Source organism: Eupeodes corollae, chromosome 2, assembly GCF_945859685.1.
Source record: "Eupeodes corollae chromosome 2, idEupCoro1.1, whole genome shotgun sequence".
Lineage (NCBI taxonomy): Eukaryota > Metazoa > Arthropoda > Insecta > Diptera > Syrphidae > Eupeodes > Eupeodes corollae.
The window spans coordinates 64,543,193-64,563,196 of record NC_079148.1 but is presented as its reverse complement, the minus strand read 5'-3'; the positions used below and the strand labels follow the sequence as shown (position 1 = coordinate 64,563,196).

At 37.4% G+C, this 20,004-nt stretch overlaps 1 protein-coding gene across 1 annotated transcript in view; it reads right to left on the bottom strand.

The window, feature by feature from the left end:
• Positions 1-20,004, bottom strand: part of LOC129946976 (autophagy protein 5) — a 91,676-nt gene that overhangs the window by 54,712 nt on the left and 16,960 nt on the right. Inside the window, exon 6 of the mRNA XM_056057362.1 lies at positions 15,773-15,878. Coding sequence (XP_055913337.1) covers positions 15,773-15,878 — 106 coding nt within the window. The remainder of the gene's footprint in view (positions 1-15,772; positions 15,879-20,004) is intronic.

The following is a 20,004-nucleotide window of genomic DNA, read 5'->3' as shown; positions in this document are numbered from 1 at the left end:
GTACAAAATTTGGAGATACAGCATTTGAACAAACCTTTTTAATAGAGCGTTTTGAAATAAAGAATTTAAGACATACAGAATTATGACCAAACCATATCTTACATAATTTTGATTATACAGAATTCATAAAAGCAGTATTTTGTATTTTTGGGCTAAGGGATTTGAATCAAATGATTAGCTTTTTTTCTAAAAAGAATTGTTTTGTTTTACAACATTCAAAATGTTCTTAAATAGCAAACTCACGAAAAACTAGTGTTCAAAAACAGCGAATGTTATCAAGAGTGAGATTTTGAATTAAACACTTTCATCAATTTCAGTTTGGACTATTAGAAAGTATTTGTCCAAATCTGGAGCTTATGGCCATGTTTCGAAAACGAAGTCAATGTGTCGATCTATGAATGATCATGGAACAAAAAATTATAGGAAATGTTTCCTTTCGTTCTTGGTCCTTGGTGGCAGAAGTTTGATTTTATATTAATTATATAAATATAAATTTCTATTTTTACGATTAGGCAAATCAAACCATTTCCAACCTTCTCCAACCAACCAACTTCTACCGTCGTCGTCGTGTATTTTTTGTTTTATTTTTGAGTTTGACGCATGTAAACAAAATACACGTTTATTTGTCTTCAAGTCTGACACAAAATTTTTAAATTCTAAGAACTTAATAATGCAAATAAAAAATATTGTAGCAAATAGAAAATAGGTAGCGCCTGTGGCGTTATTATTTTATAACAAACAAAAGTATAAAAATGTGTACTTAGTAACTCTGTCATTTACAATACAATTTTGTTTCTATCACTAACAAGCCGACCGACATGTTAAGGTTTACAGCATGTAATACAAAATATTTGTTTTATTAAGAAAATTAATATTTGTCGAGGAAGTAATCAATAATAGCGAAATATTTACAGTTTTTTCTTAATTGTGCGGCGCGCCGTTTTTGAGGCGATGACGCAGAGTAATTTAAAATACCATTAATTGTTTTTAAATTTTAAGTGTCTCGACAAATATTCACTTCCTCTGTTTTTGTACATATTTTTTAACATATGCCGTATGTGCCTATGTAGATAGAACGGTACTTCAATATTGGCAAACAAACATTTGTGACACTTCTGCCGAACAACATTTGTAATATTTTTAATTATTAATACCGCATTATTTTCAAATTTTGAAGATTGAGGCAAAGCCCCAAAATTTGAAGCTTTTTAATAAGAGTATTTCCGCACCAACTGTTATGCTTCAATGACATTAAACAAAAGTGGTTACATTATTTTCTACAATTCTACAATAGAATCTTCTTGGGCATAACTTTCTTGTTGGTGGAGACTTCAATGCGAAATACACCTATTGGGGTTCAAGACTTACATATATCAACAAAAGGCAAAAGAATTTTCCAAGCAGGCCGTAAATTCAATTGGGAATTTTATTCCTCTAGGTCGCCAACTTACTGGCCTTCCGATACTAACAAAATACCAGACCTTATTCAATTTTTCGTAGCTAAAGGAATCAATGTCATCAAATCATACTCCAGTGGTTCTATCACTAAGTGAATCGGAAGTACTAGAAAAAAGTAGTCCAAAACTTGTAAATAAGGAAACAAAGTGGAATGATTTTAGAGAAAAGCTTTTAAGTTTTATAAATTTAAGATCTCCCATGGATACAATCCAGCAAATTGACCATGAAGTGGAACAATTTATTGCTGATGTGCAACAGGCCGCTGAAGAAAGTACTCCAACATTTTCTAATAGAAGACAAAATGAAATAAAATATCCTTTAGAGATAAGAAAGTTGATAATAGAGAAAAGAAGAGCCCGAAGAAAATGGCAAAATACTAGATTTCTAGATGATAAAACAACGTTTAACCGAATAAGCAACAATCTTAAAAAACAAATTTACAAATTCAAAAATAATTCACTCAGTACATTCCTAAGGAATTTAACGACTGATGCTTCAACCAATTTTTTCCTATGGAAAGCAGCCAAGCGCCTGAAAAGACCGCAGTTACAAAACTCGCCCTTGAAATCTCAAGATGGGAAATGGATCGGCAAACCCGAAAGAAAAAGCTAACCTTTTCGCTGAACATCTTCCAATGTTTTTAAGCCATACTCAACAAACGCGGCTGAAAATAGCTTACAGTTTGTTGATGAGATAGATGAAAGTGAAATACCAATTGTAAGACTTAAAGAAATAAAAAGTATGTGTTTACATCAACTACCAAATAAAAAATCACCAGGTTACGATCTAATTACTGTTCAATTTTTGAAAGAAATGCCATTGAAAGCCTCCAATATATAATAAATGCATGCCTTAAGCACCGGTATGCCCCGCACCATTGGAAAATTGCTGATGTAATTGTCATACCAAAGCAAGGTAAACCACCTACAGAAGTGACGGCTTACAGACCAATATCGCCTATACCAATTATGGCAAAAGTTTTTGAAAAACTGCTTCTGAAGAGACTTAGCAAAATCATAGAAGAAAGAAGGTTAATCCCAAACAATCAGTTTGGCTTTAGAAATAAACATTCCACGGTAGAATAAGTTCATAGAATATCGGATGTAATAGAAAAGCATTAGAAGAAAAACAAGTATGTTAAGCTTTTTTCTTAGATGTTGTTCAAGCTCTTGACAAGGTTTGGCATGAGGGACTTGAGTACAAACTGCCAAGGGATCTTCCCAGGCAGTACTTTCAAAAATATTAAAATCGTATATCTCAGACCGATTGTTAATAGTAAGGTACGATCAAGAATACTCGGAATTGAAGAAAATAGAAGCCGGTGTACCACAAGGAAGTGTCCTAGGTCCTACCCTGTATTTACTATACACAAGGGATATTCCAGTTGGTAATCACACCATAATGGCTACTTTTGCAGATGATACCGCAATTTTGGTACCAGACAAATGTGTCTCTAAGGCACCAGTACAACTACCAAATGCCGTCTACACAGTGAGAGCTTGGACCGAAAAATGGCGTATGAAACTCAATGAAGCAAAATCTTCACATATAAACTTTACAAATAAAAAGATGAACAATATTGCAATATTTATTAATAATCAAGCTGTACGTTACGCCAATACGGTCAAATACCTTCGAAAGACTTTGGATGCAAAGCTAAAGTGGAAAGAGCACATCAAAAAGAAAAGAGAAGAACTAAACTTGAAGTATAGAAAAATGTACTGGTTAATTGGTAACAACTCTGATTTATCAATCCAAAACAAAATAATGCTGTATAATCAAGTACTAAAGCCTGTTTGGACCTATGGAATCCAATTATGGGGCTGTACAAAGAAAACAAATACCGAAATCATCCAAAAAATTCCAAAACAAAGTCCTTCGTGGAATAGTTAATGCACCTTGGTACATAAGAAATACCGATCTACAAATAGAAATGGTTACAGAAGTTGTTAAAAAATACGCTGTTTCGCACAACCAGAGACTGCAAAGTCATACTAATTCTGAAATGGAGTCCGTCTTGTTCGGAGATTAAAAAAAAACAAGCCTCATGAGCTTTTGGCCTAAAAAAACATTTGAAAGTATTAAAAGTTTAAACTTCCTCCAAAGTGATTGTACAAAGTTAAGAAAGAAAAATCCGAAGTCAATCTTTCAGGATTGGTCCTGATGAGGAGGTGGTTTTAGTGGCAAGCAGAAATTTGCAACCAAAACATTTGGGTCACACAATTTTGTAATTAGGAGATTGTTTTCAACAAAATCGGAAAAAAAGACCATTTTCAAACGCTCACTTTCGACCACGGCTAAATAATAACCTGACAGAGGGTTGAATTTTATATAATGGTGCGTACATGTACTACTTCACTTCAAGGAATTTTGGTTATGACTCTACTCCCAAAATTTGCTCTCCACTATACATAGGTTTAAAATATTGAACATTGGAGATTGGATGTTATTTCTCCACACAATGTCCATGGCCCTTATGTCTTATTGTGCAGATTTAAGTGTCATAATTAGATAATGTCAACCCATATGTGACTTAAAAAAATAATTAGTTTAAAGTCTTTAAGTTATCAAGTTAAAATCAGCTGAAATCAGAAGACTAAATGTACTATTTCGTTTTATTATAAAGCAGTATCAAACTTTGAGGACTTGCTTTGATATTTTACATACATTATGCAATTTCTATTTATGTGGCTATGTGGCAAACCCATTTTTTTCGAGCGTAAATTCAAAATGTTTCCTATGTTTTTCCAAATGAAAGCCTTAAAAATGTATAATATTCAATGCAAATTGAATTTCCTTGGTCAAAATTTACTTTCGACTCGAATATCTTTTTAAAAATTAGAAACATTGGCTTTAAACTAATTTTATCTCACAGAAAATATTGTAAATTTTTTTAAAATAATCCAACACTCAGTATTTTCATACAAAAAATAAAACCTTAATAAAAATAGTACGCAAATTTGGTAAAAATTGATGTTTGGTTCTCGGTATCTCGTGAACAGTAGAAGGTATTGACTTTGAATTCATTTCATTTATCCAATTTGTGGGTAGGCAAGGTCACGAATCCGCGAAGGATTTCAGAAAAATAAGCTTAACATCTTTTGTGCTTAAAACCTTGGAGCGCATTCTTAATTACCATATTAGAGAAATCCTAGTTGGACGACCTCTCGAAAGCTCTCAGTATGCTTATCTTAAGGGCAAACCTCCATGAGGTAGTACGTACTGTAGAACAAACAATCCATTATAAAGAATTTACTCTTGCCACCTTCCTAGACATAGAAGGTGCTTTTAACAACGTTCTTACAGAATCCATAGAAGAATCGCTCGTGAAGTTCGGTGTAGAAGACTTCATTCAGTTCATTCAGTTCCATGTTCAGTTGTAGGAAGATTCGAGCCACGTGAGTAGGGGAACACTCCAGGGAGGTGTCCTTTCGCCTTTTCTATGGCTTCTGGTCATGGATACAATTCTCGGATGATTGGTGCTATTGGTGTTAGGAAAGTACACCTCTGTGATTAGTGAAATCACGGAGTCAGCTTTGAAGAAAGTTAGCAGCTGGGCCACGAGTTGTGGACTAGGAGTTAACCAAAGTAAAACTGAATTGTTGATTTTTACCACCAAAATTAAAGTACCGCCCTTCACGCTACCTCGACTCAACGGTCAAATCCTATCATTGTCTTCCAGTGCAAAATATTTGGGAGTTATACTCGACCCTAAACTAAACTGGAAACTAAATATTGAAGTACGGGTTAAGAAGGCCTGTGTTGCCTTCTACGCCTGCAGCAAAACTTTCGTCAAAAAGTGAGGACTTCAGTCGAAGATGATTTTATGGACGTACACAGCCGTAGTACGTCCAATCTTAACATATGGTTCGATTGTGTGGTAGCCTGCTCTTAGCAAAGCCTATAATATTGATAAACTAAAGAAAGTTCAGAGAACAGCTTACGTGGGCACCACAGGGGCCATGCGTACTTGCCCAACGGACGCCTTAAACCTTATTTTGGATCTTCTACTAATCGACCTTTTTATTAAATACATAGTTTCCTTCAGCGCTATTAGGCTGAAGGAATCGAACAGCTGGTTGTCAAAACCTTATGGTCACAGCAACACAACGAAATTGATTCCCTCAGATATTATCTCGGTAGACACTGACTACTGCACTCCTACTTTGAGCCTTGGTTTTAAGGTTATTTTCCCATCCAGAGAAGATTGGGAGGATGATATCGTGTCGATAGGTTTCGACACAAGTATCTTTACTGACGGCTTAAAGATGGAGTGCGGAGTTGGTTCTGGGATATTTTCTGAGTCCCTAAATCTAGCCAAATCCTTTAGGCTTCCTGACTTTGCTAGCGTTTTTCAGGCTGAACTGCTGGCAATAAGGGAGGCATGTAAGATACTTAAGCAAAGCCCGAACCAAAACCGAAATGCGGCTATCTTCACAGACAGTCAGGCAGCTGTCAAAGCCACTAACTCGGCTACATCCTCATCTAAATTGGTCCAGCAATGTCGCGATGAGCTTGCGAGCCTGAATATTAACATCGGTGTCACCCCGATCTGGGTTCCGGGCCATAGTGGTATCGTGGGAAATGAACGGGCTGATGAGCTAGCCAGGCAAGGATCGGCCCTTCATAGCTCACTTGTGGAAATGGTTAACATTCCTCTTGGTGCTCTGAAGGGTAAAATCTTTTCTATCTACCAAACTGAATCAAACGGAAGGTGGAGCAATTAACCCAACTGCATTATATATAGGAAGATATGGCCCACCTATAACAAAACCCGTACAAACGATCTTCTATGCAGGCCAAGGCAAGACATAGCCAGGATTGTTGAGGTTTGTACCGGACATTGGCCTATAAGAGTTCATGCAGAGAAGTTGGGTATCTCTTACAACACCTTTTGCCGTAGCTGTAGTGACCAAAGAAAAAGTGAAACCATAATCCATTTCCTCTGCAAATGTCCTGCACTAGAATGAAATACTTTGGAAAAGCATTCTTTCTCGAACTTGATGAGCTATCTGAGACAAAGATTAGAGACCTAATCTTTTTTCTCAATGCGACAAAATGGCTCTAACATAATCGCTATTAAGCTTCTCTATAAATCTATCCTTTTCTATCACAGGTCAAACGAGTTTCTGGTATCAAAACGGCGCACTACAGCGCTAATTGGATCTCAGGTTAGGTTGGCTTGAGATCGCCATTTCTAACTACCTACATACCGTTAATTTAAGTCATTTGATTATGATACTCGTAAAGTCTCTTGCCTCACCTTTTTTCACCGTTATTTTAACGGATTATTCCTTAATGACTCCTCTACTGAAGTTCATCATTATACCTTTGAACCTAATTTCAGACATACTTTCATGTAACAGAGATTCTTTCTTTAGCCGTACAACACGAATTTGGAATGCTTTTCTTTGGTATAATAAGGTGAACAAATTCTCCTTAAGGAAGGGTGCGCTTAATATAGGAAATAAAATAAAATAGTTTTATAGGCTTTTTTTAGGTTATTGCTTGTTTTTAAAAGACATTAAAGCTAAACTTCCAAGCCTATCAATTTACTAAGAGTATATTTTACTGTAGGTGACTTGTTCGTAGTGTTTTCCTGAAAAATACAAAAATGGCAACCCAAAACCAAACCAATGCCTTATAGCTTTGAAAATAAGAATTATCTCCGTATCTAAAATCTGGATTTTATCCGCATTGCTTATCCTTGTCTTGAACTTGTATGTGCTTATGTACATAATATAAAAACATAATATTTACTGATTCTAAAAATGAATTAAACATTTTGTTGTAAGAAAGAAGATGATGAAAAAAAAAATGTTGCAGGAATTTGATCGGCAACTTCAGAGAGATGGACTCTGTTTCTGTTTCGGCCGAAATCGCTTGTGTTCATCAAGAAAACATCAAAACTCTAGCGACTTCTGTAGAAAAAGCAAATATATTTACTCACAGATATGTATAGAAGATTATAAGACCGACCAGTATCCCAGTACCAGTGTCAAGGGAAAGCAAAAAGGTGTGAAGTTAACAAAATAAAAAAAAGTTAAATAAATAAATAAAAATAAAACACAAAACAAGCGATTTGAGATTGGGGAATATAGTGCCTGTACCGCGAGGCCGTCGCGCCGCGCCAGAAAGGTGTGATTCAGTTGATCACGGTGAGGGATGAAAGTGTGAAAAAGGAAGTTTTGTGCACACAACATAACACCTCTATACTTTAAAAAAAATATATTATTCCACAGGTTTTTGTTATTTAATTTTTGAATGCTATTTGCTATTCGCAGCTGTGGCACGTTATCGCAGCAATTAAAACTCTGATTGGTTAGACGACAGGTTTTTGAAAATAGGTTTTTCCAATAAGAGCTTGAAGAACTGTTCTAAGTGTAGTATAGTTGAGCTCTATACAATGCAAGTGCGCTAATTATTTTAGATTTTTTTTTTAAACATAGGAAGTGCATATGTATATCTCGAAATAAATTATATGAATTATATTTAACACAAATAGTTAATTATGATGGATGGAGAGGAGCAGAGAGAGAGGAACGCATCTGAAAATTATTATTGCCCTGTCTGTGTTATTCGATATACGAATACACGACGAACGTCCTTGAAATGATTTCAAGTGGATCGGAGAAAAATTATATGGGAATGTTTTAGAAAATCACGTAGACACATATTGATAGCTGTTTTATCTTCATTTTGCACTTGGCGGCTACATTTTACCACTTGACGTAGAACTATGTTTTGTTCGCAGAGTGCTGATAGTTTAGGAAGTAAAGTTGTTATACAAAATACACTTCTAGACTGCCCTTAAAAATTTAGAGAAAACACATATTTTTCAGTAAAAGCACCAAGTTAAAAAAAAAGAGGCGACCCACAGTCCACACTAAAGTTTGTAGGTTTTCGTGTTTTGTTAAAAAGGTTATCACTTGAATTATCCCTAAAAATTTTAAAATTACCAACAATATTTTACATTTAATGAAAAAAGTTGATTTTTAAATTTACGAGATTTTTAGTCGAAAACTAAAACCAATTTTATTAGAATTTGTTAAAAGTTTTAATTTCTTATACAAACAAATTGGATAAATGAATTTGATTTGAATTCAAAATCTTTTTTGTTCACGAGGTATCGAGAACCGATTATCAATTTTTAGCAATTTTGCGCACTATTTTTTGTAGATTTGATTTTTTTATGAAAAACGGACTGTTAGACTTTTATAAAAAAAACTTACTGAATGTTGAAAACAATATTTTCTGTGAGATAAAATTACCTTGAAGGCAATATTTTTCATTCAAATCATGTTCAAATGGTAGACATGTGCATTCAAGAGGACACAAGCGTCCACAGGTTTTTCTCAAAACCCGCCTCTGTCTATCAACTCCTACTCTCACCTCCCCGCGGTGAACATCGGATGCCTAGTATCTCAACTGAAGATTGGATTCGAACCCCAGTGGAAAGTTGTTGGGGGCAGCAAACGAGAGAGGGGGGAGAGGTGTTTTCAGTTAGGCACCTTTCCTTATCCAGACGGCAGCGGAGGAATTCCCATTCCCGAGACGGAATCAACGGTGGCGTCTACCTCTACAGTTCCAGTAAGGTTGAACTACTTAGAGAACACCTTATAGGGCTTCTTCGGCTTATTCGGAGCCCAGGCCTGTAAGAAGCGGTTTTATCCGGCTCCCCATCCTTGGAGTTATACTAAAGATCTGGCCCACCGGGTTGGAGGTTGTGCCGTCGGGGTGACTTCCTGGCCACGTAAAAGCTTCATAGTTGCGAAGCACCAACAAGCCTCGGATAAGGACGACTTTACTGTTGAAAACCAACGCAAACGAATTAAGGACAACGAACTTCGGATATGCACGTGGAATGTTAGGTCCCTTAACAGACCACGTGTGGCCGAAGAATTAGCGGAGGCTCTAGACCGCTATAAAGCAGACATCACCGCCATTCAGGAAATACGATGGGATGGGCCGGGAAAAAAGAGGATAAAAAACTGCGATATTTACTATGGTGACTCCTACTACGAAAACCAACCAACTTAAGCAAGTCTTGAGCTGTAGGTGCATCAATGAGCACCTCATGACCATACGCATCAAGGCTAAATTCGGAAACATTAGCCTGATATGCACGCACGCCCCACAGAAGATCAATCTACCATCAACCACATTGACCATATTGCGATTTTAGCCTTACATAATATTGCCTCCCATCACTCCCAAAAATGTTATATGTCACGAAAAATAACCGATTCTCAAAACCGTCTTGGTACGTTTGAATGCGTTTTTGCAAATTCCAAGCGTTTTTTTATTCATTCACGAAATAAATGTTATTTTGAATCACGCAAACTGCACACCGCACGACAACACTTCCGACAACGGATTCAGGCTCATAGATTTCACTGCGGGGCGAAACGTCATGGTAGCCATCCACAAAGGAACTTGGATTTCTCCAGATCAATCTACCGTCAACTACACTGACCATATTGCGATCGACGACAGACACGCTTCCAGCATCATGGATGTCCGAACTTTCCGAGGAGTTAATATCGACTCGGGCCACTACCTCGTTGTAGCCAAGGTAGCACTTCGGATTTCCAGGGAGGTGCTGGGAGAAGGTACAACGTCGAACGGCTACAATCGCCAAAGATCGCCAAATCCATTTCCGACCGAGTTACAAGTAACCTCTCTCGAAGTTCTCTGCCGCCAACACAATGTATCGAAGACCAGTGGCAACATTGCCAAGATGCAATCAGAGAAGCCGCCTCTGATGTGCTGGGTTTCAAACAGCCACCAACAAGGAACCCCTGGTTTGATGAGGAATGAGAGCTGCTCATGAGCTCTATGAGCAGAAGAGGCGAGAGGAACGCCGACTTCTCAGAAGAAAAAAGAAAGGGCATGAGAAGCGTGCGGTCCAAGATCTTGAGAGGTTTAAAAGCAAAAATGAAGTTCGAAAGTTTTATGAACAGGTGAAACGAAATTCACAGGTACATAAACCTAGAACCGAAGGCTGTAAAGACGAAAGTGGAAACATCATAATGGAACCGCAGTCAATGCTGAGGATATGGAAGGACCACTTCTGCAGACTGTATAACGACGACGACGAACTGAACTCCGCTGTCAGGCAGCATGATCCATTCAATATAGACGACGAAAGCCAACAATCCCGTCCTCCCGACTTAGACGAAGTAAAGATTGCCATATCTAAGTTGAAGTCTAATAAAGCCGCTGGGGCAGTTGGCTTGAATGCCGAGCTCTTTAAAGCAGCTGGAGATAAGTTGGTTAGGATTAGGAGCATGCACGAACTTATCTGTAAGATATGTTCGGAAGAAAGCATGCCCGATGAATGAAACCTCAGCATTGTTTGCCCGATCCTGAAAAAAGGAGACCCTCTAATCTAAGGGTAAAAGTCCAACGACTAAGATGGCTGGGTCACGTAGAGCGCATTGAAACCAATGCTCCGGCCCGGAAAGTCTTCGAATCCACACCCACAGGACAGCGCAGTAGACGAAGACCGCGGATCAGGTGGCGCGCACAAGCACCCAACTTGGAGCGCGAAACTGGAGACATCTAGCTAGGGACCGAGCTAGATGGAGAAGTTTGTTGGGTGAGGCCCTAGTTCACATAGGACTGTATAGCACCACCTTAAGTAAGTAAGTAAGTAAGTAAGTAAGTTAGTCGTAGTGGATCTACCTTTAAGAAAACCATGTTGAGCGGGGGAGAATAATGGATTGCAATGGAAATAAACGAAATCATAAACTAAGCTTTCAAAAAGTTTTGCAATGCATGAAAGTTTAGCAATAGGTCTATAATTGTTAATTTCTGTTTTATTGCCTTGTTTATGAAGCTAAGAAGATTGTTAAGTTTGGAGAAATCAGCCCTACGAAAATCATAACAGTAATTCTCCATTTCAAATAAGTTGTTTTCAAATTCAATGGGGAAGGATAGATTAAGGGGAGGATGATTGCGATCCAAGGGTTAGGGAAGGTGAGTGCTCGCAGAGACAACACAGTTATCGCAATCAGATGAGAATATGAGATCGGGATCTCCCAATAAAGTTTGCTACTCCATTTTGTTGAAAACGACCACAATCAGACAGACGATCAATGAACAGTGATTCAGAAAGATTGAACTTTAAATTTAAAAAAATCTAATTGGATACATTTCATTTTTTTAATAAATTAATTTTGCAGTTTGGTGTAATAATGCCTTAAAGAAAAGTCAAGCTAAACTATCTTGCCAACTCTTTACACATTAAGAGCTTGAAGCAAATAAAGTTAATATCCATTTAAAATGTTTAAAGTTGAAAAATGACACCTAAATGAGTTAATGTAAAATGGCACTCCTTACAATATTTCATGACGATTTTAGATGTTCATAGTTCAAAGTTGTTTTTTTTTTTCAAAATCATAGCAGAAATTTGTATGAAAATCTATTCTAACTTTCCGAACGGAACTATTGGCTAAGATATCGCTGATCACGAAAAAGGTAAATTTTTTTATTTTTAGTTAAATATCTAGTAGAACATGTGACCAGATAGTTAGAATGCCAAAGGCCTTGGGTTCAATTCCTGTCTATGTCATCAAACTTTCCATGCCATGAAAAGAGATCTATCAAATTAGCCGTTCAGATTTATATTAAAACTGTAGGTCCCCTTTATTTCTGACAACATTACTAGCACACAGGAATGGTTGAGAGCTGTAACACATAAGACCATTCTCAAGGACTGTTGTGTAGAATCTTTTTTTAACTTCCAATAGGAAGATATTGTAATGGGTCCGATTTGTCAAATTGAAAATTTTGACATTTCTTGAAGTTTCAAGATCCCTAGAATCGAAATAAAAGATTTTTAGAAAGATGTGTGTGCGTGCGTGTGTACGTACGTTCGTAAGTCCGTACGTTCGCAACGTTTTTTTCGTCGTTCATAGCTCAAGAACCAGAAGAGATATCGATTTTAAATAAATTGTGTTATACAGATAATTAGGCAGAAAGATGCAGAACGGTCTCTCAAGAAAATTGCGTGCGTGTTTTTTTACCATAGCAGTTTGAAAAAAAGGTGAACATTTTGGTTAACCCTAAATATCTTACGAACCAAAAACGCTAGAGACTTGAATTAAATTTTATAAAATATATTGTAACGTGATATCCAAGAAGTATATTTTTTGAAAAAAAAATCCATTTAACGTTTTTTTTATAAATCAAAAAAAACTGAAAAAAAAATTTGTCACCTCCAAAATTTTACGACTAAAATATGATTTCATCTCCAAAACAATTTTGTGCAACGTAGAATAATGTTTTTGACATTTCATAAAATTTTGAGAAAAATCGAATACAGTTTTTTTTAATAAAAATCTAAAAAAAAACATTACTCAAAGTTGGTAAAAATTGAATATCGATTCAAATATCCTTTCAAAAACTTGAAATTTAGGCTTCAAACTTATTTTATCTTATAAGAAATATTTTCAACATTCTGAAAAATGTTGAGAAAAATCGAATTGAAAGTTTAAAAAAAAATAAAAACTTTAAAAAAAAATTAATAAAAGTTGGTAAAAATTGATTTTTAAATAAAATATCTTTTCAAAACTTTGATATATTGGCTTTAATTTACTTTTATCTTTCAAAAAATATTGTTGTCAACATTAAGTAAATTTTGGAAAAAAATCGAATTGACAGTTTTTTTACAAAAAATTAAAAACCGAAAAAAATTAACAAAAATTGGTAAAAAATGATTTTCGACTCAAATATCTTTTCAAAAATTTAAGATAATAGCTTTTAACTAATTTTTACTTCTAAGAAATATTGTTTTCAACATAAGGACAAATTTTGAGAAAAATCGAATAGACAGTTTTTTTACAAAGAATTAAAAACCGAAAAGAAATTAACAAAAGTTGGTAAAAATTGATTTTCGACTCAAATATCTTTTCAAAAATTGAAATATTGGGTTCAAATTAATTTATCTTATAAGAAATATTGTTTTCAACGTTTGATAAAATTTTGAAGAAAATCGTTTTTTTACAAAAAATAAAACTCTAAAAAAAACAATACTAAAACTTGGTAAAAATTTACTTTCGACTCAAATAGCTTTTCAAAAATATTGGCTTCAAACTTATTTTATTTCACAGAAAATATTGTTTTCGATTTTAATTAATTGTTATATAAAAATCCAACAGTCGGTTTTTTCATAAAAAATAAAATCTACATAAAAAAGTACGCAAATTTGGTAAAAATTGATACGAGTAGATATAGACAAACTTTAAGCAAAGCAAATCGACAGACGGGGTGGGAAGTTATCAGTGTGGGTCGCATCCTAGCCTCTTTTTTTGTTTATTATAGGTTAATATTTAAGCAAAAATAAACAGCGATAATCAAGATATAATGGTCCAGATCATGGCTTTATTAGTCAAAGTTCGTGAAATTAAGAGAAAAATAAACGGTACTCGTTGATTGTCTATATCTAACTTAAATTTTTCTTTGTAGGAACTTGAACTATCAAAATGTTTAAGTTTTATACTAAAGATACTTCTATAGATCCAGAGACCTTTTTATAGGGTACTTGTGTACCTTCAAAGCGTATTCCGTTTTCTTTCATTGCTGCGATTTGTTTAAGTACCAGAATGACTAAATGGCAAACCAAATAAATTATTTTTAAATAGTTTCTAGAAATTCAAACAAATATATGTAAAAATGGTGTAGTACCCGTGGCATGATGGTTAGTGCGTTGGACTGTCATGCAAGGGGTCTTGGGTTCAATCCCTGACTGTGCCACCTTAATTTAAAAAAAAAAAAATAATTTTCGCGGGTACTGCCTCTTGCGAGGAATTGACAAATCCTTCAAGAGTAATTCTTGTCATGAAAAAGTGCTTTCTCAAACTAGCCGTTCGGATTCGGCCTAAAATTGTAGGTCCCTTCCATTCCTGACAACAGTACTCGCACACAGGAATGGTTGAGAGTTGTAAGTCACTAGGCCCTGGTTCACAACGGACTGTTGCGCCACCCCATTTGATTTGATATGTAAAAATGGGCATTCGAAATAAGTTATTAGAAAAAAAAAAACAATTTTCTTTCATGCATGAGAAACACATAATCTCTATTCCTTTTCTTAATCGTTGAATCAACAAGTTGTATTAAAGTCACACCTCCATGATTGAACAAAGACAAAAAAATAGATACATTTTGTGCATGATAAAATTTTATAACCATCATAAGCACTGATAAGCAATGTGTTTCAATATTTCAAAAAACGAAAAAGAAAAGAATTCTTTTCGAATAATATAATATACAAGTGCTATACTCGTACATAGGTACATATATATGTACATAAAGCATCACTTTGTTGTTGGTCCTTCTTTTATTTCTTTTTATTATCATCATCTCACCTTTCAGTTGGAAAACCCCGTCAAATTTGAATTTATCCGTAAATAGCCAGTTTCACACCTTTCTACAAAAACATCTGGGGGAAACCCGAGCCCGAGCCCGAGCCTGATCCCAACTCAACTCGGCAAACTGTTTCTGTATCTGAATCTGTATCTCTTTTCACAGGAATACAATATCCCAATGCAAATACCATATTATTCGCATGACCATTGTCGAGTTAAGGACACCAAGTCATATATTCATAGATATACATAGTCTCAGTATCAGTCTCAATATCTCCCTACAAACAAAACACGGAAACCTTCCTTGTTGTCCTACCTGTTTCGTTTTTCCATTGGAAAATGCGTATTCGAGATTTTCTTTTGAATTAAAGGGCGCCGCAGGTCAAACAATGCACCGAGAGTTCCAAGGAGCAGCAGCAGCAACACAAAAAAAAAGCCATTTATAAACTCTATGCCTTTTGACAATGAGTGGCGTTGATGAATGTACCACTACCAACCGTCAACTTCAACTGTACGAGGACGATGACGATGACGAGGACGAGGACGAGGAATACCTGTGTGGTGTGCACTGTACTGTACATATAGGAAAGCGTTATGGCCATTGAATAATATTGTATTGTTGTATGTGACCATATCAATGGAAGAAAAATCGTTCTAGACCGCCTGGCATTTTTTTTTTCTTGTTCTTCTTTGAACAAGAGCTATAGTCAAGATCAAGAGAGATATACCTATCTATCTTATATGAACTTATGGTCTTGGTCTTACTCACTTTTTATATTTCAACACAATTGTATCTTTTAGATATATGGACACTTTTCGAAACAAAACAAGGATTTGGGAAATTTGGAATCACCTTAATTGTGTGTGGTGTGGAATTTATACTTATATATTTATTTGTTATTATTTTGTATATTTCTATTTCTATATAAGTGCAGTGTACTTACCGGCGTGTCGAACAGGTGTTGAAAATTCGGTTAGAAGATCCTGAACCGTCCTTTTTTGCCCAGATTCGTTAAGCGGGGCTATTAATTTTTGTAAATACGTTCCATCCTGGAAAAAGAAGATGAAAGAAAAAAAAAAACAAACCATATGAAGGGATTACGATAAGTCTGACAAATCATTAAAAAAAATATATATACGAATAGCAACCTATAATAGGAAATATTAATAAATAAAAAAGGAAAAGAGGGAGATCGTTTATTTTTAATGTTTCAAATAAATAGCTTCACAATAACATAAAATAATAAAAATAGTTATAGTTTTCAAGTGAAACATATCAATCCACAGCTATGCTTTCTAAGTATTAAAACTATCTCAAACAAAACGTTCTTAATTTTTCCAATTTTCTTATAAGTACAATATTTCATAATAAAAGATACAGAGGTAATCAAAAGTATTTACACAACAAGCTTTTTTGTGCACATTAAATTGAAAAAGCTTTTTCTTGTTGTTGTCTTTATTTTGTAGCGACAAGTACCAATAAAAAGAACGCACTACAAGAAACCTGTTAAAACAAACACACCTACTGCAAGCTTTTGCAGCAGCTGTCATCAAAAAAGATGTCTTTCCTTCTTCTTCCCCGAGACGTGGACACAAAAGGTTGCAGTGAGTGCATCGTGAAATTAATATTTTTTTAAGTTTAAGTTAAGATTTATATAAACGCTATTATTAATTAATAAAGTATTTTATTTAAGAACAACTTAACATTGGTGACCCCGCGTTTGAACATTTTAATTAATTTTGTTTGCATTCACTGCTAACCTCAACCAGTGCATTCAGCCTCGCCATCGCTGCCAAAAAAAAAAAAAAAAAAATCTAATCCACCAGAATCAACAGCATCCTAGGATATTTTTGTTCTTTTTCTACTTATATCGTTGCCAAATATTGCTAGAATTGTGTTGCGCATTAGTTTTTAGTTTAATTAGTGCAATAATTCACTAGTTTTCTCGTCTTATCACTAATTAAAAGACCCAGGCAACGATATGAGTAAAAATGGAGCAGAAGACAAAACAGGCGACGACGAGGGAAAACCCGCCGATGATCCACCTGCAGATCTCCGACCGATGGCAATTTCTGGACTCTCTGTAGCTGCACGAATGCCTCAATTTTGGCGTGACCGACCGTCGCTATGGTTTGCACAGCTCGAGGCTATTCTTTCTGCTTCCAAGCCGAACGACGACACAAAGTTCCAGTACGTCGTTGCCAATCTTGACCGGAGGGACCTGGAGCAAGTGTCAGACATTCTTCTGACTCCGCCATCATCAAACAAATACGCGCTGGTCAAAGCTAGGCTAATTGAAGTTTATGAAGAGAGTGACGAACAACGTTTGCAGCGCCTAATAGAAGGTCTTGATCTGGGCGACTCTCAGCCCTCTCAGCTTCTCCGGCGCATCCGCGACCTTTCAAGATCTTCAGGCACTCCCGATATGGTGCTGCAGGTCATGTGGCTTTCTCGTTTGCCATCAAATGTGAGATCGATTCTTTCCGCTGTCAAAGGCGATCTGAACACACTGGCCGACGTCGCGGATAAAATAATGAGCCACTCATCGTCTCCTAAAACTATTGCTGCGCTACCACCACCGACGTCTTCAAAAGCAAATACTTCTGTTAACGAGAATATAAACAGTATTTTGCAGAGGCTAAGCACACTAGAAAAGCAGATCAAACAAAACGCCATCGTCAAATCCACACACCAGCCACCAACAACCCATCACCAGAATTCAGGAGTTCGCCAGCGCAACACCACTCCTGGTCATTGTTGGTTTCACCGCAAATACGGCTCAAAGGCAAGAAAATGCACATCACCATGTACCTACAAGCAGGGAAACGCCAACCAGCAACTTTAGGTGAGGCTTCTTCGGTTGCTGGTAAGTCAAATCGCCTCTTTATTCACGACAAAATTTCTGGCCATCGCTTCCTTGTAGATAGTGGAGCCGCCGTATCAACTTTAGCCACCAAAAGCACAACCAAACTAGTTCCAGATTGCATCGGGTTGCGGGCAGTCAATGGAACCCAAATAAGCACTTTTGGAAAAACAACACTCGCTTTAGACTTCGGTTTAGGGCGTATTTTCCGTTGGGCCTTCACCCGTGCAACGATTCCACACTCAATAGTGGGAGCAGATTTTTTGAGTTTTTTCCGACTTTTAGTTGATGTTTACGGCCGCAGACTTGTGGATCAGAGCTCCAACAGCAGTACCTCACCTCTTCTCACGTCAACAGATGCAATCTCGGTAAATGCCATCAACCACAATGACGTTTATCTCAACTTGCTTCAGCGGTACCCTGCTATCACATTACCTCTCAGCGACCTCCAAACTCCACAGCATGCAGTGCAACATCACTTGGAAACAACTGGTGCTCCCGTTTACTGTCGTGCCAGACCAATTCCACCTAAGTATTACATGCAAGCAAAGGCTGAGTTTCAGAGAATGGTAAGTGATGGCATATGTCGACCTTCGAGGAGTCCTTGGGCCAGTCCCCTACATATCGTAACTAAAAAGGATGGCTCAATACGACCTTGTGGTGATTACAGGCGACTTAATGCCGTAACTCGCCCCGACAGGTATCCACTGCCACGCCTTACGGATTTTCAACTCATTCTGCCTAATAAGTCAGTCTTCAGTCGCCTCGATCTTGCACGCGCGTACCACCAGATCCCCATGGCTCCTGAAGATATACCGAAAACCGCAATTATAACCCCTTTCGGGTTATACGAATTCATTCGGATGACTTTCGGCCTGCGCAATGCGGCACAAACCCAACAGCGCTTCGTCGACTCGATATTCGGTGATCTAGACTTCGTCTTCACCTATATCGACGACATGCTCATAGCATCCAACAGCCCAGCAGAACATTTGACCCATTTGGAGGAGGTTTTCAGACGTCTCGATCAAAACGGCATCACCCTCAACAAAGAAAAGTGCGAATTTGGAAAGCAGGTTATAACATTCCTCGGTTACCAAGTTGATGAAACAGGCATTCGACCACCGCAAGACACTGTCAAATCCATGGCAGAATATCCGAAGCCAACAACAATCACTGAGCTCCGTCGCTTCCTTGGTGCAATAAATTTTTTTCGACTTAGTATGCCGCATGCGGCATCGCATCAAGCACCACTATGCCAAATGCTTCAGGGCTCAAAGAAAAAGGATAACACACCGCTTACCTGGACAACATCTTCAGAAACAGCTTTCCTGCGTTGCCACCAAGCTCTAACCGATGTCACCTCGTTAGCACACCCTCTTCCAAACTCCGAGTTGCGCCTCATGACCGACGCTTCAAACACAGCTGTCGGGGCTGCACTTCTCCAGGTCATAAAAGGGAAATCCAAACCCCTTGGATTTTTTTCAAAAGCCTTGTCGACGCGACAACAGAAGTACAGCACTTACGACCGGGGGTTGTTGGCAATTAAGCTGGCAATCGAACACTTCCGACGCTTCATCGAAGGACGGTCTTGTGCTATATTCACTGACCACAAGCCGCTTACCTATGCTCTTCGTAACCCACCATCAGCTTCAGAGACACCTCAGCGACAAAGATATTTGGAATATATATCTCAATTCTCCACCGATATACGTCACATCAATGGATCCGAGAACGCGGCAGCAGATGCACTGTCTCGTATTGCAGCTATAGATGAACCAATTAGCATGGACTACGATGCTATAGCCAAAGCACAAAACAACGACCCAGAGCTGAAAACATTGAAATCGGTAAGTTCCAAACTAAATTTCACTAATTTCGTTTTTCCCGGCAGTGAAACAGAAGTGGTCTGCGAAACATCAACTGGCCGGGCCCGCCCTTTCATTCCTGAGACTTTCAGACGAGCCGCATTCGAGTCTGTCCACAACCTCAGCCATCCGGGTATACGAGCCTCTCGCAAAACCATTGCACTCCGATTTTTCTGGCCATCTATGAACGTGGACATAGGGAAGTGGGCACGGAGCTGTCATGGGTGCCAACAAAGCAAGGTTCATAGGCACACCAACCCACCTCTGGGAACTTTTGCCGCAGCCGAAAGGTTCGAACACGTCCACATCGACATTGTCGGCCCATTGCCGACCTGCAACGGATTCAGCTACCTACTAACCTGCATCGATCGGGCAACACGTTGGCCAGAAGCCATTCCAATGGCTGACATCACTGCGGCTTCAGTGGCTGACGCGTTTCTTTTC